The sequence below is a fragment of the Triturus cristatus genome, chromosome 7, assembly GCF_964204655.1.
Source record: "Triturus cristatus chromosome 7, aTriCri1.1, whole genome shotgun sequence".
Lineage (NCBI taxonomy): Eukaryota > Metazoa > Chordata > Amphibia > Caudata > Salamandridae > Triturus > Triturus cristatus.
The window spans coordinates 425530547-425557754 of record NC_140590.1 but is presented as its reverse complement, the minus strand read 5'-3'; the positions used below and the strand labels follow the sequence as shown (position 1 = coordinate 425557754).

The 27208-nt window shown below is 48.2% G+C and overlaps 1 protein-coding gene and 1 long non-coding RNA gene across 6 annotated transcripts in view; one reads left to right on the top strand and one right to left on the bottom strand.

Annotated features, from left to right (window-relative positions):
* The window catches only part of LOC146809858 (uncharacterized), a 326459-nt gene that overhangs the window by 120645 nt on the left and 178606 nt on the right, over positions 1-27208 (bottom strand). The gene's annotated exons all lie outside the window — the stretch shown is intronic.
* Positions 1-27208, top strand: part of ABCC3 (ATP binding cassette subfamily C member 3) — a 693015-nt gene that overhangs the window by 531571 nt on the left and 134236 nt on the right. Inside the window, exons 21-22 of the mRNA XM_085616719.1 lie at positions 1458-1608; positions 21461-21668. Of these exons, the coding sequence (XP_085472845.1) occupies positions 1458-1608; positions 21461-21668 (359 nt within the window). The remainder of the gene's footprint in view (positions 1-1457; positions 1609-21460; positions 21669-27208) is intronic.

The window sequence follows — 27208 nt, the reverse complement described above, 5'->3', positions numbered from 1 at the left end:
CCCAGAAGCATCAAGATATCTTGGCCCGTTTATTGTCAATGGCTGAAGATCATTTAGGTTCAACACTATCATGGCCTTTGTGCTACTATAGGGATAGAACCAAACTTTTGAATTATCCAAAATATGAATGGTTTTTATAAATGGTTGCAGCTCTTTTGAGAAATTTGATCAGGAAAGGCATTTGAGATGTGTGCCTGTAATGGATAATTATTTTCTAATCATGGCTTTCTTTTTATATAGAGGGCATCAACTCAGTCTGATCCTGGCCATGTATGCAGAAGCATTAACAATTTTCTTAAACAACTTCATGGCAGGCCATCCCACCTCTTTCAGAATCAGTTAGAAAAGGTTGAATTTGCAGTCTTCAGTCAATTTTTTAAGGCTGTTCCCCAAACATTGACAAAACCTGTCAAATTGGGTGCTCTGTGATTCTGTCATCATTTTAGAGTTAGTTACAACCAAGTCTTCTGCAATTTCTCATCTTAATATTGTGCAATTGAAAGATGTGATCTGCATGATATTTCTTTTTATTGTTAGGATTAGTAGCCTCCTACACATGGTCGTGGGTTCAAGATGTAGTCTAGCCTCCAGTGCCACAAAGAGTGTCATATGCTTGTTCATATAAATGTTCCTCTTTAGAACATTACTTTGTCCATCTGAATTTACCCAAGATAAGCAGGGCAAGGTCATCAACATTTTTTGCTGGATGATTGGTGAACGAGTGAAGGACTGATGAGGAAGATGATGACCCTTTCTCTGTTGCTGTTTATGCTGCATTTTATGTTTATTCCATGGGTCCAAGCTTGTCTGCCGTGCTTTTTCTGCTTATTCCATAGGATAACCACTGCTCAGTATGATAAATGTCCCTTTATCTGAAGCAGATAACCAAATGATCATTCCACCCACACCCTTAAGGTTATTATGAACATTCTGAGGTCACTATTATTAACCTATACATATATAGACTCCATAATAACATATTGTAAAAGTTAGTATATATAGGGAAGTACAGAGATTTACTATTCTTATCTCCTTATCTGCTTGCCTTGATGATACATTGGTAGTTAATATTTTGGAGGCACAGGAGTGTAATGAGCTTTTTAGTCATACTTTGTGATGCCATTTGTAATGTAGAGCATTTAAATACGTTTTCGGTGTATGATAATGATAATGTATTGTCTCCACTTCATACTTGCCTCTTAACTACTTCTCTGCACAGTTGATTGCTTGGTCAGTGATTGTTATGTCTTTAGTAGAGTATGTAGTTTCTTGACAGGATCTTTGGTTGCTTTGTGTTCTGCCAGCTAAAACATTAGTTTCTTTTATGCTGAATATATGTTCTTCAATGTATAACTTATTGTGTGTTTCATATGAACAAAAAGATTAGTTCTCAGAGAAAATGTGTATTCATTTTATGACAAGTGACACATTGATGTAACACAACAACTTTATTGCAGGCAGATTAGTGTCATATCTGCCGATGGGGAGAACCCTCATGTGATGTCCACAAGGAGAAGGATCTGTGAAAAGAAGCAACCTGAATCTCAAATTGTGAAAAAAGTAGAAAATGAAAAACTCATCCAGGCAGAAACATCAGAAACAGGCCGGGTAAGATGTATTTTCTTTGTCTAATAATGAAAATGGCGTAAACTAAATTTCAGTTCTAGGAGGTCACGCCGACAATGTTCCACTTAATGTTACTTCATTCCCCAGCCTCTTTGTGGCAGATGGTAGTGGAGCTGGGTGTTGCACGGTTCTCTTTTGTATACCTGTATAAAGTACCTTACCTTTTCATTGGGCCTTCTGCCATCTTTAAATGGGGCACTAGCTCAAAATGTGATTTCCGCTGTGCCATTTAGCCTTTCAGTCTCATCACAGATACATACGTTATTATTTAACATCCTTGCCCAACGTCTTTGAGTCTTGTTTTGCAATACAAGAGTCCACTGAGCTGTCAATAAAGAGAAACATTTATTTGAGTAAGCAGTCATGTCATTACGAGTGAGCATTATCAGTGATTAAGGATGACTCCTTTGAAGCACCAGTGATGCAGGAGGAAAACAGCAACTTGAAGCACCAATGAAGGCGGAAGAGAGAGAGGCAACACTGAAGCCTCATTCATCCCACAGGATGATTAAGGCATCCTGAAGTGCCCGTGAAACAGAATGGGTGGAGCAGCATGAGATTACCAGTCATTCAGGTACTTCAGTGCTGAGGGAGAGTAATCAGATTAAAAGATATATTGACACTGTTACATATCTCCTCTAGAACAACAAATCAGTAATGTCAAGCTTTAAAGTGGGACAGCTAACAACGACCCCTGCACAAATCCTGTGCATGTATCAAAATTAGAAGTTTTGTGCAGTTTATTACTCCCGGTAATTACTGGGGGAAATAAATATCACACACACTCACATTTCCGAAGGTGCATTTTGCATTTCAAACCTGCTAAACTATACTGAGGCGAAAAAGCTATGTAGGCATATTTTGGCACAGAAAACACCAAAGTCTGTTGTGATGAAGTCCAAAACTCAATCATCAATCAAACATAATTTGTAAAGCACTGCACTGTCACCAATAGGGGTATCTGGGAGTTGTGTCTCAGTCAAAGAGCTAGGCCATGATTCTCTTTCTGAAGTCTGCCAGTAAGGGGGCAGTATGGCGTTGGAGGGAAAGGTTGTTCCAGTTCTTAGCAGCGGCCACTGCTGTGGCTGCGACAGATGCAGGGGGTGTGTGCGAGGGTGAGTAAAGAGGAGCACAGCTGTCTGGTAGTGGTGGAAGTTCAGTCGATGGTTGAGGTAGGCAGGTCCTAGTTCATGGAGGACTTTGTAGGTGTACTTGAGGATTTTTTATTGCCATCTTTCCTGGATGGGGAGCCAGTGGAGGTCTCTCAGTGGGGGGTGATGTGGGTTCATGAGTCAGGCTCCAGCATTCTGTATGGTCTGAAGTCTTCGGAGGAGCTGGGTGGAGATACCGGCTTAGAGGGCGTTGCTGTACTCAAGGCAGATGGTGACGAGGGCCTGAGTGATGGTCTTTCTGATGTTGGTTAGGATCCATCTGAAGATTCTGAGGAGCATGCAAAGTGTCTGGAAGCAGAAGGAGGAGACTGCGTTGACTTGTAGTTTCATGGTCAGTTGGCTATAAAAGATGATGCTGAGGATCATCCTCAGTCAGTTTGCGTGTGGGTCTGAGTTCTGCAGGCCACCAGCTGTGGTCCCTTGTGAAGGTGTTCTTTCCGAAGATCAGTACTTCAGTTTTGTCAGAGTTAAGTTGAAGGCAGTTGTCTCTCATCCGTTCGGCTACATTGGTATAGCGTTGAAGAAGTTGGTTTTGGCGTTGAAGGGGTCCTCAGTGAGCTAGAGGATCAGTTAAGTGTCTTCTGCATAGGAGATTATGTTGAGTCTGTGGTATCTTATGACGTCTGCTCGGGGGGTCATGTAGATATTGAACAGGGTCGGTGTAAGACAGTGCCCTCTTTTTGCATAGTTGCCCCCACTTTTTGCTGAACTGCTAATGTACTTTGACTGAGTGTACCCTGGGCTCCTGCCAATCGGGTACCCAGGGCCTATGTTCTTCCCCTAAAACTGCATTTAAAACAAAACCCAATTGACACTCTGGCCACAGATCAGCTCCTTGTAAATAGTACCACAGATACGAAGGGCATTGTGACCAGGGAAGGCCTCTAAAGGCTGCAGCACATATTGTGCCACCCTTAGAGGCCCTGTACCTTTACACACACACACACATTGCCCTTGCAGGCTGCGTGTTTTGGGGCGGAACAAAGTGAAGAGTCGACATGGCACACATCCCCGTGTGCCATGCCTACAACAGACTGCCCTAGCATAGGATCAGCCACCCCTCTAGCTGCACTATACCAGTGGTGAGTGTACAGGTGCATGAGCCCTGTACCCCTACAGTGTCTAAGCCAATTCTTAGACATTGTAAGTGCAGTAATGCCATTAAGAGTGTGTGGCGCTGGGCGTTTGTCGTTGTACCCCCCATAGTACAATCATGGCTTTACTGAAAACTGGGAAGTTTGGTATCAAACTTCTCAGCACATTAAACCCAAACGGATGTTAGTGTGGGATTTAATGAAACCTGCACACAGAGGGCATCTTAGAGATATCCCCTGAAAATTGACCTAACACTAGTGTCCAGACTGAGTAGCTGCTCACCATACATGTTTCCCCCTGCTGCTCTCGGGGGTCTGAAACAATGCACATCCTGGGACGGGGTGCCAAGCCTCCTCCCCAGGATGGGCAGGGTCCACGACAGGCTTGCCGCCTTTGTGAACTTCCCCAGGCCAATTGTTCCTTCCAACAACTCGTCCCCACTGGTTCTGACCCCCAATTTGGGCCGGAGAATCAGCGTGTGAACCAAGTGAGGAAGGGAGGTGTGCCAATCTTTGCTGACTCCACCCCTCAGGTGGGGGAGGCGAGGTGAAGCACAACTCTCAGTCCTTGCCATCTTTGCAGATGGGGGACCCAGCCAATCTGAGTAAGACATATGCCCCACTGGAGGGTGGCATATTAGTGGATCTACTCTCCATAAGGAAGGGACCCATTGGTCCCTACTTTACTTACCTGTAACAACCCTAAATCTAGTATTTAGGGGCACCCCCTAACCTTGCCTCCTCAGACAAGAAACGATCAAGAAGAAAAGAAGAAGGCCCGAACAGCCGTCCTGAAGCTAAGAAGAGGAGGACACCCACTGACTTAGCCCCAACCCTACCGGCCTGTCCCCACCTTGAACCTGCATGAAGGGAAACTCCAGTGTGTCTTGGAGCCAACAACCTCAAGAACCCAGAGGACTGGCACTGCCTTCCAAAGAAAAGACTTTGTCTCCCATGAACACTGGATTTGTTCACCCACAGACTCTAGCTCTGGCAAAATCCGTGAGGCTGCACCACTCTGCACCCGTCACCCCTGGCCCGAGTTCGAGTGGCCCAACACCACGAGGAGATCTTCCCGGCGATCCTGACCGAGAGCTGGTGATCCCTGACCTGCCTTGAATCTCCCAGAAAAGCATGCAGTTTCTTTCTGGAGACTCCCCCTGACCACGACCCCAAGTCCCACCACCTTGGCTGACTCAACCAATGGTGTCCAAGCATCCCCAGGCATCCCAACTTAGTTCTCCAACCGATGGTCACCCCAGAAGCTCTTCGTCCCTGAGCCTGCAGTCTTTGTTAAAACCGGAGAATCCCCATTGAAACCAACCGGGCACCCGACGCCAAAACAGCACCCTGCACCCAGCTGCCTCTGCGCCACTGCGGGTGTACTTTGGGTGCTAACTCAGATCCCCCTTTGCCCTGAGGCTATCACCGGGAGTTTTGCTCCCACAACCTACCTTTGGGGATCCACTGGACTCTTTGCACACTATTCCTCATTTTAGTACAGTATATACAGAGCCAGCTTCCTACAGTAGGGATTTAAGATGATCCTTATGGTACACCGCATATAATGTCGTTGGGTGCAGAGGTGAAGGGAGGCAGTTGGATGCTCTGTGCGCATCCTGCGAGGAAGGAGGCAATCCACTTGAGGGCAGCATGTTGTATGTCTCTGTTGTGGAGACTGTTGATGAGTGTGTTGTGGAAGACTGTTTCGAATGCTGCAGAGAGGCCGGGGAGGATCAGGGCCACAGTTCCTTCATGTTCAAGGAGTGTTCTGATGTAATCTGCGCGACAATCAGTGTGGGCTCAGTGCTGTGGTTGGCATGGAATCCTGATTGAAAGGAGATGCTTTTGTTCCAGGAATTTTTTCAAAAACTTTGTCCGGGTAGGAGAGCAGGGAAATTGGACGGTAATTTCTGAGATCATTGGGTTCACCAGAGGCTTTCCATAGGGGGAGTCTGACCTTCACTTTTTTCCATCTGTCCGGGAGGTTTCTGTGGAGATCGAGGTGAGGATGCTGGTGAGTTGCATGCTGATTGGGTAGATTGCGTGGCTGTAGAGGTGGTAGGGGCAGGGTTCGGAAGGCACCCTGGATGGGATGGAAGGCATGATGGTCGTCAGGGCAGTAAGCGGCAACCAGGGGGGATGGTTTGGCTGGTGTTTGCTGGTTGGTTGAGGCCATCGAGGGTGGTGGGTTGGATGTTGAAATTGTTGTAGATGTTGGTGATCTTGCTGTGGAATCAGTCTGAGAGGGTGTTACAGAGTTCTTGGGAGGGCTGAATGGCGTTCTCTATGACTGTCGGTCTGGAGAATTCCTTGAATATTTTGAAGAGTTCCTTTGTGTGGTTGGCTGCGGAGTTGATGCGGGTGGTGACAGCTGCTTTCTTGGCTTCCTTGATGTCCTTGTGATAGATGCTGAGGGCTGTTTTTTGAGCTGCTCTGTCGGTGGGGTCCTTGGTGGTATGCCATAATTTCTCAAGTGGTGGCACTTACGCTTGGTGGTAGTTCTGGGGCGTACCAGCTGTCCTGCTTGGGGATCTTGCTGGATTTTGTAGGTTTCATTGGGGAACTCTGTCAGCGTTGTCAGTGATCCAGGCATCGTAGTTCTAGACTGTCCGGTTGAGGTATGTTGAGGCCTTAGGTTAGGAGGTGGTGAGCACCTGTGACCACTGATTTTAGGTGACCATGCTCCAGCCTTGGTCAGCGATCTGACACCTGGTGATGGTGTGCTGGGTGCTGGTGATGGAGAAGTGTATGATGGTGTGGTCAGTCCAGGTGAGTTCTGTGGTGTGGCTGAATTTTATTCAGTCGCTGGAGGTGAAAATGGGGTCAAGTGCATGTTCGGCTTTCTGAGTGGGTTTGGTGATCAGTTGGGTGAAGCCGATGTTGCTCATGTTCTCCAGGAGGGCGTTGGAGTTGACGTTGTTGGGTTCATCGATGTTGAAGTTGAGGTCGTTGAGTAGGACTTAGTGCTGAGCGTTGATTGCTAGGGGTACGATGAGGTTGGGGATGGTTTTGCTGGGGGTCATGGGGGTCTGTAGGTGAGGGTGCCTCTTTTTTGTGGTCTTCCCATCTGTAGTAGGAAGTTGAGGTGTTCCATGAGAGGTGTGGAGTCGTCATTGGTGATGGTGCATCCAATGGGTTCCTTGAAGATGATGAGAGCAATGCCTCTGCTTTGTTTGTTGGCACGGTCAAGGTGTGTCATCTTGTACGCTTTGAGAGTGGTGGTGGTGATGTCAGGGTTCGCGGAGGAGTAGATCCCCATTTCAGTGATGAAGGCAAAGTCCGTGGAGAGGGTGGTGATGATGTTCCAGATTTCTGTGGAGTGTTTGCATAGAGAGCTGGCGATGAGAAGGATACAACGGAGGGGCTGCAGGGTGTTCTTGGTCTTGTGGGCAGGAGTGGGCAGGGATCTTCCTTGGGTTGTGTTGCAGGATAAGTGTCGGCAGGTGAAAGGGCCTTTGGTGAATCGTGGGGATAAGGAGACGCAGCTGTTGTTTTGGAGTCCATGAGTTCCTTGGCGGTGTGCCGTCAGGTGGCGCGGGGGGCCAGGGGTCCTGGCACTGGGCGTTGTTCAACTGGCATTGCATTGGCAGTACGCCCATTGCATGGATCCGCTGCATGATCGTGCAGTGGCCTCCATTAGTGATCCTGCTAGGTGGTCCAAGAGCAGGTATCTTCCCCTGTGCACACCACCAATGCAATGCTGTTTGGACAACTCTCAACGCAAGCACACAAACAATCAGTCATAATTATCATGATCTGCTAGGGTTGCTTTATAATGGAAAAGCCTTGCTCACCATGTTAGTATTCAGAGAACATCTAAGGATTCGGGACATTACAGGATAGGTATTTTTAAGCATATTGAGTACAACATCTGTAAGTGGACAACAAGGTGCATTTTGTTTCAAGCATGGTTGAGAACAGTGAAGTCGCCAATGGTTGGCATGTAGAAAGCTCATAACACTGTACTGAGACTTTGAATATAGAGTTATGGGTAAATCCAATGGGATGTAATAGAATTTGACTGTGTCTCATATTGATTAATCCTGCAATCTGTTTGTAGTTGATGGTTTGAGTTCAAGCCTGAATGTGACAGGTGAACATGGCTTAATAGTTTGAGGGCCACCGGCTCCTATTACATGATGTTCCTATTTAGTTTCAATTCAAATTCCTTTCTGGTATAAAAAAGGCTGGCTTTTCAACAGCAGCTAAGGACTGTGGAGTTAATGTTTATGAAAATTGAAAGCGGACTACAATGATCAGCCAATTAAAGGCCAGTATTATGTTCTGTTTATGAGATTGGAAGCTGAACTAAAATGTCTTCTCATCTCTACCAATTATCATATCGATAATGATACTCCATGAATTAATGTCTGCTGTAGGAAGCTGGCTCTGTATATACCATACCAAAAAGAGATATAGTGTGCTTAGAGACCCCAAAGGTATGACGGTTTTTAAAGTAGATAATACCTTACTCTCAAGTTATTGGCAGCTGGGCTGAGCAGTTAGTATTATCAGAGGGTAGTGCATTTGTTTTTCACACTCGGGCAAGAAATGATATCACATACTGAAAGACTGAAACCAGACCAATTGGTTGTATAAAACCTTGTAAGGCATGGTAGCCTGGAAGGGCTACAGCATTTATTATGCCACCCTCAGAGACCTCTCACCACAAACATGCCTTTGCAACATGACCTCAGCCTCTCCTGCTAGCAGTAGCCGGCCCCTTCCTGTCTTCACCCCCATTTCGGCAGGTAGAAAGGGGGGAAAATCAGGACAGCCCAGATGGTGTGTTCACCTCTGCCAACCCCACCCCTCTGGTGGGGGAGGTGAGGTGAAGCCTACTCTTCTGTGCCCTCCAATCAGGGTCAGGGATTGTGCCCTCTCCCCTAAATGGGGTGAGCACACAAAGGGTGTAGTAACCCTTAGGTCAGTAGCCCATTGGCTTCCACCTTGCTACCTCAATAACACCCCTAAATACAGTATTTAGGGGCACCCCTGAACCCAGCTCAGCAGAATTGATGACATATGAATACTGGATTCCAAAGACGGTGCAGCAGTGAAGCCTCCAGGCCCCACTGACTTGGCCCCAGCCCTAACTGCCTGCCTACAGAGCCGAACCCCCCCGCAGAAAAAACGACATCCCCAAAAAGGATCAGCCACCTCCATACTTGATGAGGACTGATCCCCTGCTTCAATAAAGACTCCTGAAGACAGCGTCCCTGTCCACAAAAGAAGATTAAGACCCTGCAAAATCAAGAAACCCTGCAACAGGACTTACCTCTGCACCTGCCATCCACGGCCCGTGTCCAGAGGCCCCACCAGTTCTGAAGTGGTTCCCCAGTGGTCCTGACCTCCAAACCATTGAGGGGTGTCACCTCCAAGGTCCAATGTCGACGCCTGCAGCCACTTCACGACAACCACCCTCAACCGCGACTTGCCCTGTAAGGAGAAACCCGATGTCCTCAGACACCCTTGCATCCTCCAGCCCTGCGTCCTGGTGACCAGAACCAAGGGTTCCCCGATGTCACCTGGCATCTTAACACCCTCTCCTGGGTGTTAGTTCCCTTAAAAGACACCTCCTGGTCTGAGCATGTAGCCTTAAACCAGAACCGACGATCTTCATAGGGTAACACTAGCCTCCTGATGCTGTGTGAGCACCCTGTCTCCGGCCCCTCCTGTGCCGCTGGTGGTGTGGTTTTGGTGCTGCCTAGGGCCCCCCTTTGTACTTACCTTAACTCATGAAGATTACCCTCCAAGGCCCCTTTACCTTCCTCTAAGCAGCCTCCAACCAATGTGCCCCTAGTCGACATTGGCACCCCTGCACTTGCACCCGGCCACCCTAGTGCCGCTGGTGGTGCACATTGAGTGCAGAATTATACTTTGGGGAACCTTGTTCTACCTCCAAAAGGCAAACACCAAAAGGCGTTTTACTTACCTGCAATTGCTAACATCATTTTCGTCATAGGATTGCATGGTGTGTTTTTTCTCTGAAAAATGTTTTGTGTTGACTCTACCTTGTATTGCAACAAAGTAACTTAGTGTCTCTAAATCAGTTGTCCTGCTTACTGATGTACTGCAGTGCCTAAACTGTGTTATTGGTTTGTTTTGCACAAAGTTAGAAAAGTAACTAGAAAGTTATCTGAAGTAATTAGAAGCATTCTAAAGAGTTTACAACCCATTTTCTCTACTACAAAGTAACTTGTATGCTTCTACAAAACCAGTACACACCGTATTTTGAAAAGTATTATTGTTTTGAAAGTATCACTTACCTGCTACTAAGTAAATCCTGGTTCCAGCAATGAAAAGAACAAAGTAACAACTTGTGAGAAGTTGGCCTGGTATATGATGCTCACTAGTTAAAGTGATCACCTTGTACCATGCCAAGCAACCCTTATGGTGTGGTTGTAAGTCAACCTTTTCGGACTAGCTGCCCTAGTGGTAGCGTAGGCTAAGCAGTCTTTGAGGCTAAACTCGTGAAGCGTGTTAAGCAAGCTGTTTTACCAATAGTAACCCCCTTTTATACCAATGAAAGGACACCACACAGATATATATTCAAAATATATATGTATTTATTTATCAAAGTAAACCCCTAGTCTCTTTATGAGCACAGGAGCACAAATCGTCAAACAAGATTATCACAGAATACACAGAAGTTGCACGTTATATGGATAGGCCCTGGTGGCCACTCAAACCATATACTAAAATAGTGGTATAAGTACCACGAGCAGAAAAGGGAAAAGGCCTAGGGCCTCTAGAATCGCTGGGCCTACAAGGAGCTAACGTCAGTTAGTGACCAGGAGGTCCACGGGTGGCGTGTGCAGAGCAAATAGTCACACGCGTGCTCCCATAGGTTTCAATGGGTGCGTAAAAAGTACAAAGTTACTGCAAAAGGAATCTTCCGGATGACCTAGGAACTTAAGATTTGGAACACAGGCACTAGAGATGTATTACTACACATGGGCACCGGAGTACCAGCTTTACCTCACCCACAGGAAGCGGGTGCATAGGCCTCAAAGTGCGTCGGGTTTCTTCTATCTGTTCCGTTGAGCCTGGGACAAAGATGCTGCAGGCGGTCGGTCCGGGAGAGATGCAGTGGACCCAAGAGTGGATCGGAGATGTTGAAGACCTGTAAGCAGAGGGGACAGTGTTCACAGTCACTAGCCAGTGACCAGCGTGGCACCAGGTGGGTACCAGGCGATGTCGGGTGCAAACAGGTGATGAGGGGTAGCTTGTCTCCGCAGCCACGTGGTCCCTGAAGGTCGACGACGTCCAGGAGTCGGCTCACGAGCTGTCCCACGCAGGCTCTCGCTGTCGGCGGTGTCGGCGACTTGATCGAAGCAAACAAGCCTTGGCAAAAGCAATTGCAGGAGGATTCGGAAATCAGCTGTTGGTTCTGACCAGCAAGGTCAGAGGGATTGCTCCTTTGGAGGGGAGCAAGGGCCAGTCTGGAGCAACCAGACCAGCGGTGTTTGTCGTAGATTTCGTCGCCAAGATGGCCACTAGCCAGCGGCCAGCAACCGGTTAGGCGCGTCGAGTGGCAAAATGCAGAAGGGCCCCACGCAGATCGTGGAGATGCTGGAGGGCTCACCTTTGGTGCAGATGCTGCTCGAGGGTTGGGCTTCTCAGGACCCAAAGCACAACTTGGAGGGAGCCTCGGTTGTTGCACTGGTCAGCTTGTCGTGGTCGTTTCAAGATGGCTGGCTCCACGTGTCTCGGTGCCTCCACGGGTCTCCTCTTTGCAGGGACTGTGGATCGGGCGGTGAGAGGTCTGGAGGTCCAGGTCTTGTCAGTCTCTGGGCTCGGGCTCCGGCGGGAGGCGGCGGCAAAGCAGACGTTGATTCGCTGGATGGTGCTTGCGTTAGCAAGGTGGTCACTCCCTGACCACAGGGGAGATTGGCTTCAGTCCTCTGTGCAGCAGAGCGTCGAAGTTCCCGTCTTCTTCTTAGTTTTAAGTTGATTCCAGGATGTCTGAAGTCTTAGGACACAGCTCCTACCTTTATTCGGATTCTAGGGGCCGGACTACCTGCTAGGTCCCTCCCTATGGGTGGGACCAGGAAGGGGGGTGGTTACACCCCCAATCCTTTGTCCAGCTCGCCCCAGGCCCGGGACTGGTGTGCCCCAGGACCGGTTTGAACTGGCATATGCACCGAGGCTCCTTGTGAGCCACAGGCATGTCTGGTTTCTTTCAAGCCCTACCTGACCAATACACAAAATCCTGTCTGGGGTGGTGCACGCACCTCCCCTGGCAGGAAACCCTTTGTCCACACCCCCCAAGCTGGAAGGACTCCCAGCAGCAGGAGGGCAGACTTGTGTCTGTGGTGGCAGCATCCATTTTGTGGAGCTGAGGCTATGTCTGATTTTACCCGGGTTTCAGGTACTGTACATGTCGTGTCCCTCTAGAAGGGTGGAATGCTAACCCCGTCGCCAGAATTGGCGAGGGGTTAGTATTCCAATTCGTATGACACCTTACTCGACATGTTATGATAAAGCCAAACCAAAGATAGCATTTAACCGCGAGGTTCATAATGCACTTAAGAGTATATGGTATGACGATATCTGGAAACAGTAGAAGGAAGTTGTTCCGACCACTGCAGACAGGCTCAGCTCATGCCAGAGCACCATCTCACATGGAACCAAGCACTCTGCCTTCAGGATTGTTAAGGCCTGCTATAGGAGTGACTTATAGGTTACCAGGTGTCCCATTTAAGGTTAGGTATAGGTATACTACACCTAAGTAAGAGGTGATTACACCAACTTACCCCAGCTGAGTGATCAGCCAGTTGTGTCAGATTGTTAGGCCAAGCCTGGGGTGGCATAATACATGCTTCAGCCCCTGGCAGGCCTTGGGTACACCAATGCCCTGGGTACCTAGTGTACACTGGTACAGGGGCTGACAGGGTGATCCAACCAATTGGGTATGTACCTAGGGTACATGGAGTCCATTTTACAGAGAGAGCAGATAGCCTGAGAGCCTGAATGGCAGGATCTCAGGCCAACTAAGTCGAAAAACCAGCTAGACACTAGGCAAAAATTTGGGGGTAACCATAGTCAGATATCCACCTTCCTACACAACCCCCCCCCAAACGAAGGGAGATAAGGCTGACCTTGACCAGGTAAGCCTATATTGCCCAAGTGGCCATATAAGGAGGAACCAGCACTGGCATGGTTACCCCCTGTCTCATGGTCCACTAAGCAATCCCTCACCCTAAGGGTATCAGAGGGTCTCCACCATAGGGAATCTCTACCTTTGGTGTGTCTTGGCAAAGTAAAAGGCTGGTGTTGAGATGGAGTACTGAAGTGAGTGTCCTCAAAGTGAGGCCTCAGCTTCCTCCAATCATCCTCCACCATGGATGCCTTTCTTTCCTTAACTGAGTTGCACTGTGCTCTCAGGGTCAGCCTCTGGCTACCTAAAGCTGGAGGCTGGGTCCCTTTTGTGGGCTTACTGGAGGGACAGGTCAGGTCTGGGGCCCTAAGGTCCCATGTTTGCCTGTGCCCAACAGAATCCCTCTGGGGGAGGTCCCTAACTACCTGTAAAGGAGATCCCTCAGGAATGTTTTTACCCATCACCTGGCTAGGACTACTAGCCAGGCAATCCTCATTCTTTTGATGGGGGGGTTCTTGTGGACAGGGGCCCTCTGGGGGTCCACTGGCCTCCCTGACCTCTGCAGCCCTGGGCTGACTGAGGCAGGGTAGAGAGAGGCAGCCTACCTGCACCAGACTGGGTCCCACCTTGGAAGGGGCCACTGACATCAGAGGCTCTGCCAGGCCAGGCCTGGCTACCTCTGGGGCAGTTCCTTCACAAGGGGTGAGGTCAGCTCCCTGAGGAGGCTGACTTTTTCCTAATGTCTGGGGAGAGGGAGACTTTTCTTCCTCCCCACTACTCTCTGTTTGTGTGGAGTGATCCGTAGTTTCAGGCTTCACTACACCTATGTCAGTCTGAGTATAGGCTGAGACCATTACAGCCTTGCCAACCTTTTCAGGGGGGCACTCAGTTTGTGTTTGAGCTGTGACTGTCACAGCTCTGCCAGTCTCTACAGGGAAGTCTGTCTGTGCCTGGGCGGTGGCTACCACTGCCCTTCCAACCTTTTCAGGGAGGAAATCTATTTGGACAGGGGTTGTGAATGGCACAACCCCCCTACCCTTTTGTGACAGGCCTACCATTTTAGAATGGGTGTCTTGTTCAACTCCAGCCCAGGCTGAGAGTTCTAAGTCATTCCCCAGTAAGCAGTCTACAGGCAAGGTTGGGGACACTGCCACCCTTTTAGGGCCAGTGACACCTCCCCAGCTGAGACATACCTCTGCCATGGGATGACTGTTCTGTTTGCCATCAATGTTGGTCACCTGGTAGGAGAAACCAGGCAAAAGCTGCTCAGAGGGAACTAGCCAATGGGCCACCATTGTGATGCTAGCCCCAGTGTCTCTGTAGGCCTCAGCTTTTGTACCATTGATGTAGGGCTCCTGTCTGTACCTACCCAAAGTGTTGGGACAGGCAGTGAAGTTGGCAAACCCCATGCCACCATCACAGACAAGAGTGGTTGCTGTAGGGGAATTGGCTAAGCCAGGGTCCCCCTGTGTTCCCCAAGTAAACCCACCCAGATTTCTGGGGGCACTCCCACCACCTGGGGGATTACTGCTGACAGTAATAGGTGGTGTGACAGGAGTAATTGGAGGAACAGTTTTGTTTTTAGCCCTTGGGCAACCGCTGTCAGTTTTCCAATGCCCAGGAGTTTTACACTCATGGCAGTAGGGCTTTTTAGCTGTGGTAGAGGAGGGAGCTTGGGACCCACCACCCTGTGTGGAGTTTTGGGGCCCTGAGGAAGGTTTCTCTTTTTCTTTATCCCCACCCTTCTCTTGAGGCTTGGTGGTATCTTTCTTTTGGTCACCACCCTGGTTTTTAGGCCTGATCCTGGTCCTGACCCATTTATCTGCCCTCTTTCCCAATTCTTGGGGAGAGGTCAAATCTGAGTCTACCAGGTGTTGATGGAGAAGCTGGTTTTGACAATTACTTAAAATCTGCTCTCTCATCATCAAATTGTACAATCCTGTATAATCAGACACCTTACTTCCCAGCAACCAACCCTCCAAAGCCTTAGTGGCACATTCCACATATTCAGACCAGTCCTGAGTCTGTGTCTTCGGGGTGTCTCTGAACATTAACCTGTACTGTTCAGTGGTTAAGCCTAACCCATCAACTAGGACACTCTTCAGGACTCTGTAATTTCTGACATCCTCTTCTCTAACAGTGAGGAGTCTATCTCTGCCTCTCCCCTCAAAGGAGAGCCATAAGATTGCTGCCCACTGGTCTTCAGGAACCTGCTGCACTTTGCAGGCTCTCTCAAGAGCAGTCATCCATTTGTGGATGTCATCCCCACTTTTGTAGGGGGGCACAATCTTGGACAGGTTCCTATTGTCAAAGACCCTATCTTTGTCCCTAGGGACATTGCTGCCACCAGTGGGTATAGACCCACTCTCTCTATGCTGCCTAGCCTTGCTCAGTTTTTCTTCCATCAGGGCTACTTCTAGCTCCTGCTTCCTGATCCTCAGCTGGGCTTCCTGCATTCTGGCCTCATGTTCCCTCCTCTGAGGGGTGGTCATCCTTCTCCTGGAGTGACCTTGAGAGCCTCTAGAGCCATGGGAAGCATTGGAGTCACCTGAGCGATTCCTTTGCCTTCCCAGCCCTGTGTTAAGTCCACTGGGGAGATCCAGTGGGTTGAACCCACTGTCAGTCCCCAATAGCCTTGGTTTAGCTGGGCCAAGTATAACACTTGGCACTGGGCTAGTTCTCCCTTCATCCTCACTACTGTCAGTATCCTTTTCACTCTCATCCTCTGTGGTAGGCATCCCATCTAAGGGGTGACTATTGGGAAGGGGTACTTCAGTGGCATCTTCAGAAGGGGGGCCTCCTGTTCCTGTCCCTAAGGGGGCTAACTGGGAAGCTTTCTTGAGTGCTCTCTGATTCTCATCATTCTGTAAGAGCTCTCTGAGCTCAGCAGAGTTTGGGTTCTTGGGCTGTTTAAGGCCTCTAAGAGTTGCCAAATGCCTGAGCTCATTCTGATTAAGGGTAGCAAAGCTGGTTGGTGCCCTCTGGGGGTCACTCTCGACAGAGATGGGTACAGTGGACCCCTCTGCCCCGGCCATTGCTCTTAAGTGTGGGTGGATGTGTTGCAATCTACCTACACTTGTGTTTACCTACTAAACCTATCTAGTAGTTGTAGTCAGGGTGTGCTACTCCCTTTGCTCTACAACAACTAAGTTCAGTAGAACTTATGTATATCTAATCTTGTTTTATATGTACCTACAGGTACCTATGTGATCTTTCAATTGGTAACCAAGAGATTACAATGGTAAAACACAGCAAGCTCAAATCCAACCGCTGCTCACCAATGTGAGAAGTTGGCCTGGTATATGATGCTCACTAGTTAAAGTGATCACCTTGTACCATGCCAAGCAACCCTTATGGTGTGGTTGTAAGTCAACCTTTTCGGACTAGCTGCCCTAGTGGTAGCGTAGGCTAAGCAGTCTTTGAGGCTAAACTCGTGAAGCGTGTTAAGCAAGCTGTTTTACCAATAGTAACCCCCTTTTATACCAATGAAAGGACACCACACAGATATATATTCAAAATATATATGTATTTATTTATCAAAGTAAACCCCTAGTCTCTTTATGAGCACAGGAGCACAAATCGTCAAACAAGATTATCACAGAATACACAGAAGTTGCACGTTATATGGATAGGCCCTGGTGGCCACTCAAACCATATACTAAAATAGTGGTATAAGTACCACGAGCAGAAAAGGGAAAAGGCCTAGGGCCTCTAGAATCGCTGGGCCTACAAGGAGCTAACGTCAGTTAGTGACCAGGAGGTCCACGGGTGGCGTGTGCAGAGCAAATAGTCACACGCGTGCTCCCATAGGTTTCAATGGGTGCGTAAAAAGTACAAAGTTACTGCAAAAGGAATCTTCCGGATGACCTAGGAACTTAAGATTTGGAACACAGGCACTAGAGATGTATTACTACACATGGGCACCGGAGTACCAGCTTTACCTCACCCACAGGAAGCGGGTGCATAGGCCTCAAAGTGCGTCGGGTTTCTTCTATCTGTTCCGTTGAGCCTGGGACAAAGATGCTGCAGGCGGTCGGTCCGGGAGAGATGCAGTGGACCCAAGAGTGGATCGGAGATGTTGAAGACCTGTAAGCAGAGGGGACAGTGTTCACAGTCACTAGCCAGTGACCAGCGTGGCACCAGGTGGGTACCAGGCGATGTCGGGTGCAAACAGGTGATGAGGGGTAGCTTGTCTCCGCAGCCACGTGGTCCCTGAAGGTCGACGACGTCCAGGAGTCGGCTCACGAGCTGTCCCACGCAGGCTCTCGCTGTCGGCGGTGTCGGCGACTTGATCGAAGCAAACAAGCCTTGGCAAAAGCAATTGCAGGAGGATTCGGAAATCAGCTGTTGGTTCTGACCAGCAAGGTCAGAGGGATTGCTCCTTTGGAGGGGAGCAAGGGCCAGTCTGGAGCAACCAGACCAGCGGTGTTTGTCGTAGATTTCGTCGCCAAGATGGCCACTAGCCAGCGGCCAGCAACCGGTTAGGCGCGTCGAGTGGCAAAATGCAGAAGGGCCCCACGCAGATCGTGGAGATGCTGGAGGGCTCACCTTTGGTGCAGATGCTGCTCGAGGGTTGGGCTTCTCAGGACCCAAAGCACAACTTGGAGGGAGCCTCGGTTGTTGCACTGGTCAGCTTGTCGTGGTCGTTTCAAGATGGCTGGCTCCACGTGTCTCGGTGCCTCCACGGGTCTCCTCTTTGCAGGGACTGTGGATCGGGCGGTGAGAGGTCTGGAGGTCCAGGTCTTGTCAGTCTCTGGGCTCGGGCTCCGGCGGGAGGCGGCGGCAAAGCAGACGTTGATTCGCTGGATGGTGCTTGCGTTAGCAAGGTGGTCACTCCCTGACCACAGGGGAGATTGGCTTCAGTCCTCTGTGCAGCAGAGCGTCGAAGTTCCCGTCTTCTTCTTAATTTTAAGTTGATTCCAGGATGTCTGAAGTCTTAGGACACAGCTCCTACCTTTATTCGGATTCTAGGGGCCGGACTACCTGCTAGGTCCCTCCCTATGGGTGGGACCAGGAAGGGGGGTGGTTACACCCCCAATCCTTTGTCCAGCTCGCCCCAGGCCCGGGACTGGTGTGCCCCAGGACCGGTTTGAACTGGCATATGCACCGAGGCTCCTTGTGAGCCACAGGCATGTCTGGTTTCTTTCAAGCCCTACCTGACCAATACACAAAATCCTGTCTGGGGTGGTGCACGCACCTCCCCTGGCAGGAAACCCTTTGTCCACACCCCCCAAGCTGGAAGGACTCCCAGCAGCAGGAGGGCAGACTTGTGTCTGTGGTGGCAGCATCCATTTTGTGGAGCTGAGGCTATGTCTGATTTTACCCGGGTTTCAGGTACTGTACATGTCGTGTCCCTCTAGAAGGGTGGAATGCTAACCCCGTCGCCAGAATTGGCGAGGGGTTAGTATTCCAATTCGTATGACACCTTACTCGACATGTTTTGATAAAGCCAAACCAAAGATAGCATTTAACCGCGAGGTTCATAATGCACTTAAGAGTATATGGTATGACGATATCTGGAAACAGTAGAAGGAAGTTGTTCCGACCACTGCAGACAGGCTCAGCTCATGCCAGAGCACCATCTCACATGGAACCAAGCACTCTGCCTTCAGGATTGTTAAGGCCTGCTATAGGAGTGACTTATAGGTTACCAGGTGTCCCATTTAAGGTTAGGTATAGGTATACTACACCTAAGTAAGAGGTGATTACACCAACTTACCCCAGCTGAGTGATCAGCCAGTTGTGTCAGATTGTTAGGCCAAGCCTGGGGTGGCATAATACATGCTTCAGCCCCTGGCAGGCCTTGGGTACACCAATGCCCTGGGTACCTAGTGTACACTGGTACAGGGGCTGACAGGGTGATCCAACCAATTGGGTATGTACCTAGGGTACATGGAGTCCATTTTACAGAGAGAGCAGATAGCCTGAGAGCCTGAATGGCAGGATCTCAGGCCAACTAAGTCGAAAAACCAGCTAGACACTAGGCAAAAATTTGGGGGTAACCATAGTCAGATATCCACCTTCCTACACAACTTTTCATACAAACAATTGCTCTGGATTCAGTCTTTGAGTGTGTGACATTATTTTTTGCCTGAGTGTGTATCAACAAATGCTTAACACTGCCCTCTGATGAGCCAGACTGTGCAACCACTCTACCACGAAAGAGAGTTGGGTATTATCCTCTTTATCCTGTGCTATACCTCTGGGGATCCACTGGGCACACTATACCTTACTTTGGTATAGTATATACAGAGCCAACTTCTTAATGTGAATTATTGCATTGTTCTGCTGCATCTACAACTAGTAGAATTTAAGATGGATTTTGCAGCAAGATACTCTGAAGGATGGCTTAACATGTCAATTATCTCTACAAATAATTGTAATAAAGCAACTATCTTGCCACATTTTCATTTTCAAATGTTCATTATGGTTTTAGGCATCAAAAGTATTTGACAGTAGCAAAATACTGGGGCCTAATTCTGAACTTGTTGAAATGATGATGTGGTAAAATCACCTAGTGAGAATTTTCATTACAAGCTGGGAAAAGTATTATCAGAGACTGGTTTTACTTCCCATTTCTGAGTATTACTGGTCATAAAGTGAAAAAGTATTGGTGTTTGTTGAGTCCACTGCCCAACCTGTCTTCCTCATGCAGAGACCACCAGATAACACCTGGATAAATTTGTGCAGGGGGAAGGGACCATAAACGTGTTCACATTTTTTGCCCAACTTGTAATCCAAAATCTGGCACCAACAGGATTTGTGCCCAGTTTTGGATTGAACTGTAGATAGTTTTGGTAAACCAGGAATCATAAGACAGCGACTGGTTGAAAGATTCGCAAAATAATAGCTACAGAGGTGGACTTTAAAAGTGTAAGGTCTAATGTCCTATCGCATTGCAAAGTCTTCCAGACAGTTAAATCTTTCAGTGATGCTGAAAGCGCAGTGCTTACAGCATCCTATTGATCACTTTTATGTCTGTACTGAGGCAGATCTATCTTGTGACACTGACTGCACTTCCCCCGAGCCATACTGTATGGTTACTTGTTCTCTCTATTGTTCAAATAACATGATTCAACATCCTTCATCCTCATCTCAATGAATTCTGTAGTGATGATCCCCCAGAAATGTACTTGATTCATTGGACAGGAAAGCTGTAGCCTGGATTTTAAACCTCAACTTTTAGAGGACAAGCTTCCATCAGTGAAATCTGGATTTTGCTTGTACATAAATGCTTGGAGTGGTCCAACAAGTTTCTCAGAAACATATTTGTGGTTCTGCTGAATGCTGGGCTTGAAAACTAGAATTGTCCAGTTATTTCTCCACCAGCCTACACTTCCTACCTCTTTGGCTCACTCTTGCAGGTTTTTTTTCCCATTCATGCTTTATCCCTTTATCACTATTTTCCTGTCATTCCCTCCCTCATGTCTTTTCCATGTTTGCCTTTTCTCTGGTCAATGTCTGATAAAAAAATAAGTCTCGGGTCCCAAAAATGTCTGCATGTCACCAACATCTACAGCCACAAGGACAAATAAAGCACAGTATGCTCTCAATGCTATGATAAGAGCTCTACTGAACACACAGTCATGTATCTTGAAGATTTGCACTACTAAAAAAATTAGAGGCTATACCCATTGACAGAAGACACCACTCTGCACAGCCAGTTACCCAGTCACACCAGTAGCCCATGTAAGTGATGAACATAATACTGTCTAAAAATCCTGTAACACCAAAACAGGCTTGCAAATCACAAGCAGCATATATCTACTTAACTTAATTAGTTTGGACCAGATTACAATCTCGCTTTGGAAGGGCTCCAAATACAATTCAGCGAGACCAAATCTATTCCGGAGCCCTTGTTTCTGACCGCATCGCACCCTGTTCGGAACAAGCGAGTACAATGCCAGCAAACCGTACGAGCTGTCCGAATCTGTTCGGAAAAGCATTCGAACCAGTCGAGCCATTCGGAGTCGAATCGTACAGCTCAATGAACTCTGTTTCTGAGCGAGTGCGATGACTGATTCTAACAGCCGTTCCAAATCGGTCTGACTGAGACGAAACGGCTGTGGGAATCTGTCTTTGTAGGCCACCCGTGGGCCTCCAGATGGGACCCCTCCCATCCTCACCAAGCACAGTGTTTTCCCCAACCACCCCTTGTTTCATTGGGAGCCTGTGTTCCCGTTCGGCTCACAGGCTACCATTGTAGTCAATGGGAGTCTGGCCGAACTGAGTCCGTAAGCATCCGGACACATTGTAATTGGTTGGTAGGACTCCCAAACTACGAATCGTTTGGAAAGCATTCCTAACCCTATTCGGTGGGATTGCTTTCCTAGCGAGATCATAATCAGCCCCTTTGTGTATCCAGCCCCAGGTATGAACTTGAGAAGCAACTTATGGCAATTTGCATATTTTCAGGACTTTTAATTTACTCATAACGTATAAACTATGCCTTTTTTTTACAGGTGAAGATGATCGTCTTTTGGCAGTACATAAAGGCAGTCGGCTTGATAGTATCGGCATTCATATGTTTACTATATTGCTGCCAGAATGCTGCAGCAATTGGTGCTAATGTGTGGCTCAGTGACTGGACTAATGAACCGATAATAAACGGCACCCAACAACATACAAGTAAGCGTGTAGGAGTCTATGCAGCGCTGGGAATTCTGCAAGGTAGGTTTCCATACAAAAGAAATACCATTAAGAATAAAATGGGTGGGATTCTCATCTAGTCTGACTTACACACATTAAAGTTTTTTATTTTATTTTAGCATTCTTAAGGTGTGCTATACAGTTGGGTGTTTTGTCTTAAAGTACAGTCCTTTTATTTTGTCAGGAAGTTTCATATATTCTGAGGAGAATCTACAGCCAAAAATGTCTTCTGCCGTAGGCGGCACTGGTCCAGGGTGATGTGAAAATTCCACCTGCTCCTCCAATTTAACAATGTTTCCAGAATTAGGACAAACTTCACATTAACATACAGCTCTAAACCAGAACCTTAGTCACTTCACCACGCAACACTGCACTCGATAGGTGTATGGATGATAAACGCAAAATACTCAGAAGTTCTGTATTTTATCCAGTTTGGGCATAATTCACAAAGGGAAACTTCCACTTTTATGTAAATTTACTATTGTTTGATATTCGCAAAGGAATTTTGCGAGTAGCACCTTTACATTAAACAGTATAGGACTGTCCTTTTGTGTAAGTTTATGATAGTTTTCTATTCACAAACCTATTAAAAGCGCAGTGTGGAGTATTCCCACTTAAAAAGATAGGACAGTCTTATCTTTTTATGTGTGAAGGCTCCGCTCTTGTAAAGATAGCGCACGCAAAGTACCTTTATGAATAGCAAGTTTACTTTTGTGAATCAGGCCCTATATTTATACTTTGATATTTTGCTTTCCGTGGTAATGTGTTACACTACCATACAAATATTTTCATATCAATTAAAGTTACTTTTCTACAATACTATTTCACCAATGGGGATTTCTATATAAATGTAATGATGAAAATACCTGATTCATTTCTTGCGCTAATCCCCTATATCACTCTGGAGGACTTCTGTTATCTGTCCTAGCTTGTAAGAGAATAATGCAAAAATAACTGCGCAGCAATACGTTTGGAGTTTAGAGTAAAATGGCTGCCTTCAGACTTCAAATATTGCCTGTAAAAATGTTACATTCTTCAGTAGGCATTCATATATTTTCAGACTGGTAGGCTGATTTATAACTTGGCAAACAGACTGTACTCCATCAGGGCCACAGATTAACAATTCCATGGAGTACCCACCTGCCAAATTTGGAAATGTCCGTCAGCCGGACTGACTTTTCTACCATTCACAGGAACTGCCGTCAAGGTGGTTCTTGTGAATGTATTGGAACTTTGCCAGCTCCATCAAATATGAAGGAGTTGTACTGTAATGTTTCAAAAGTTTTTTATGTTCAAAAACAAACCCCAAAGTGTTTTTTTTGTTTTTGAATGTAAAAAAGACAATGTCCCCATTGCCACGGAAGTCATCTTCCATGGTGAGGGGACCTTTCTGGTATTTTAATGCCCATCATCGGCAGGGTTTACTGACAGTAAAAATGCCTATATTTCTGCCCATCTAAATTAACATATAACCAATTCTCCGATGGCCCTTACTACATCGGGCTTTCAAAGAAATTTCCCTGTCCCCTCCATTGCCAAACTATGGTATGCCTGCTTATAAATTCAGCAGGCGGACGATTATTTTGGAGGTAGGGATATTTTATTTTCATTGCTATGGTATATGCTTAATGCCATTATATAAATAAGGCCCTAGATGTCTTTAATATTCCCTTGATAACCAAATTCTTCATTCAGTTGAATGGATACTGTTAGACCTGTCAGCCCTTTGGGTGGTCCCTCCTCATCATTATTTATTTTGTCCCACTTTTGCCTCAAACCCTGTTTGAATTTTTCCTTTTTGGGAACCACCAGACTTTTTCGTGTTGCTACAGATTCAGGGAGCCATTTTATCTACCCCTGAAACTTCTGTCTGAGGGCCTGGAGCACACAATGGTGGCCACCTGTGACATCACCAGCATCCACTGGAACCTACCAGCATTCCAGAACATTCCAGAACCCTGTGACCGTTGGAGGCGGTTTAGAATGTTGGGAAGCTAAGATAGAGAGTTGGCAGTTGGAGCTGGCAGTTGGCACCTGACTGGTGAGGAGAGAGCAGCAGAAACTTGAAGGAGGAAGGAGTGAAGCAGCAGGGGTGGAAACTTGTGCCTGGAGTGGGGTCCATAAACCCACCCTTGATACTTGTCCCTACTGACTGAGCCCAGCCTGGAGCCCTGTGTGGGAAGAAGCAAGAAAAACCATCCTAAGGACCTGGACAGCAGGAACAGGCCTTAGAAACAGAGAACAGCAAGATCCTGACCTGGAAACTGGTTTCCCTGGAGTCCGACGTCGAGTAGCCTGAGACCTGGAGCCCGAGGTGGAGAAGCGGCGCCGACTGGAAAGCGGACGTCGTACCCGGAGCCGCCAGAGGTCGAGAGAGGGCGCCGTCAGAGGTCGTGAGGAGTACCAGAGGTCGAGGAGGAAGTCACCCGAGGTCGAGTGAGCGGCGTCATCGGATGAGTGAAGTCCGCCCTCCGGAGTCGTCGGAGACCGAGGTGAAGTGTACCGGAGGTCGGGATTGAGGATCGCACTCCGGAGTCGCCGGAACCTGAGAGAATCGTGCCGGAGGTCGGGAGTGGAGGTCGCACTCCGGAGTCGCCGGAAACCTAAGGAGAGGAGCACCGGAGGTCGGGAGTGAGGATCGCACTCCGGAGCCGCCGGAAGTCGACATCGAGTCAAGGCCGGCCGACGTCATCGAAGTTGAGGTCGCCATCGGACCGGAGCCGCCCGAAGTCAACATCGAGTAAAGACTGCCCGACGCCATCGAATCAGAGGTCGAGATCGAACCGAGGCCGCCGACATCGAACCGGAGCCGCCTACCGGCGTCGTCAAGAACTGACATTGTGCCGAGGCCGCCGACATCGAACCGGAACCGCCTCACGGCGTCGACACGACTCCAGCGGCGTCGGGGCTTCAGAAAAAGGGCAGTAAGTGGAATAGAGGGCGCCAAAGGCCCTGTGGAATCCTAAGAGACTACTCTAGGGGTTAGAGAGGTGCTGGAACCAGCTGGACTGTGCCAGGGGTGAGCTGAGACTAATTTAGAGGGGTTGTGTAGAGTGAGAGAGCCAGGTCTCTGGTATTCCCCCCTTGATCTACCTCAGTTTAGGCCTCAGCCTTGTCCAAGCCAGGGAGTAGACACCCTCAAGCCTTCCACATCCCCACAAGCTGTACCTGGGCCAAATCAGCCCTTAGGAATTCAAATGTGATCTGATTCTATGAGTGTCACTGTCAGCTTTTAATTATTTATTAGGGGCACTGTATTTATTGTAATTAACCTATTTATTGCTTCACTGTATTTATTGGTCCACAGTATTTATTGATGCACAATATTTATTGGTTTACAGTATTTATTGCCTCAGAATATTTAATTGCCTGTATGTATTGCACTTATATTTATGCCTTCATTATTTATGATCACCCCTATTTATTGAATCATTAAGCCAGTATTTATTTGACCTGCACTATTTAAAAAGTTTGTATATTGGGATTGTGTTATTATTTATCTAATCAGCAACTAAGAGAAAAAGAAGATAAAGAAAGATATTTTCATAATTTTTACGGTGTAGAGTCGTTTTTGGAACGGATGCACGCATGGTTATTGTTTGGGTATGTCGTATGCTTAGCACGGAGCCTGATTCCTGACCACTCGAGCCAAGCTACCACAGTGTGTCTGGGAGAACACCACCACCCTTCCAGAGTGGGAGAGTGTTTTTCTAACATAATTGGTGTTCAGCGGTGGGATAGAGCTGTGCCTACGTATACTCAACAATAACTGTGGGTAGTCCATAGGCCTACACCGGGAGTTTTCTCAAAGCGGCCTTCCTAATTGTGGGTTTTTGTTTTTTCCAAATTTACTCTGGTGGTGGGAGGAGGTATTATTAAAGGTACCTCCCTGCATTGTTACTGCAAATAACTGTCCTCTGACCTGAGTGGGCAAGATGGAGTTTGTACTGGAGAATTTAGAAACGTACACTGTGGCCCAACTCAGGGAGTTTTGCCAGCGGGAGGGGGTGTATTGTCCCCCAGGAGCAAGGAAGGGTGCACTCCAAACCAGCTTAAGGGCTTGGGGGGAGGCACGCCGTGAAAGCAAGGCTGAGGAGGAGGACAGGGATAGAGAGCCCGACAGTGAGGGAGCTGGTTTGTACCAACCGGAGGTGGGGAACCTGTCAGCGGGGCCCAGGACACTTTCCAGGAAGGGCAGCAGTGCCTCTAGCGGTGGCTTGTCTGAAGTGGAGTTAACAGACCGGAGGGAGAAAAGACAGCTCACATGGGACTTAGCAAGGCTGGAGAAAGAGAAAGAGGAACAGAGGATGGCTCATGAGATAAGGCTGAAAGAGATAGATCTTCAGATCCTGAGAATCGGGGCACACCCTGTACCTAACGGTGGCAGCGAAGAACGAGAGTACACCAGGGAACCCAAACCCTACCTGCCAAAGGACATAGTAGCTAGCTATGGGGCGGGTGACGATATCGCCAAGTGGCTAGCGGCCTATGAGGTCTCGTTAAGGGCCCATGGGGTTCCAGAGAAGTACTGGGGAGGGGGATTGTACAAGTACATGCCTCCAGCTGGTAGGGATGCTTTATTGGCCCTGGAAGAGGATGAGCAGACCCACTACCCCACCATGAAACTGGCGCTCATAAGAAAGTTTGGACTAACACCCGAAAAGTACAGACAGAAGTTCAGGGGTAGTCACAAACTGGGCACACAGAATTGGGTGGACTTCCTGGACTATGCAAAGAAGGCACTAGAGGGTTGGATTCAGGGCAGTGAAGTGAGGAACTACGAGGGGTTGTTTGACCTAGTACTGAAGGAACACCTGCTTGAGAAATGTTTCCCTGAACTGCGGCAACACCTGGTGGATAGCAAGCTGACCAGTCCCCGGAAGCTTGCTGAGGAGGCGGACATCTGGGCTAGTACCCGGGTGTCCATAAGGGGGACTGGAGGGGATACTCAAAAGGCCGGACAGGGCGCCCCCCAGAAGAAAGAGGGAGGGGAAAAGAAAAAGGAGTTCTCCAAAGGCCCCCAAAATAACTTCCAAGGAAAGGGAACAGGATTCACCCCTAGGGCTAACCCACCCAGAAACCCTAATCCTGGCCAGAGTCAGCAGCCAAGGGTTGTCCATTGCTACGAGTGCGGTGGCGTTGGACACTATAAAGGAGATCCGAAGTGCCTGAAACGACCACCCCCTCCCATTGGAGGAAAGACCCCCGGAGTAGCTAGTGTAGTGCTCGGGGAGGAGATGCCCTTAACTAAGGGAAGGGAGTGGGCGGGTGTCACTTTAGTGTCCCTGGGAGAACGGGAGATGGTTCCTAAGATCCAGGTGCCCGCAAATACCGCAAAGTATGGGCAGTGGGTCACCATCAATGGCCAAAGAGGGGAGGCTCTTAGAGACACAGGAGCCAGTATGACTATGGTGCGTAGCCAACTGGTGTCTCCAGAGCAGGTAATTCCCGATGTACTCCACCCAGCCGCGATGGCTGACGGCAGAACAGGCCACTATCCAGTGGCCGAGGTTCCCTTTGAATGGGGGGGGGTTGCAGGTTCACTTCGAGTTGCCGTAAGC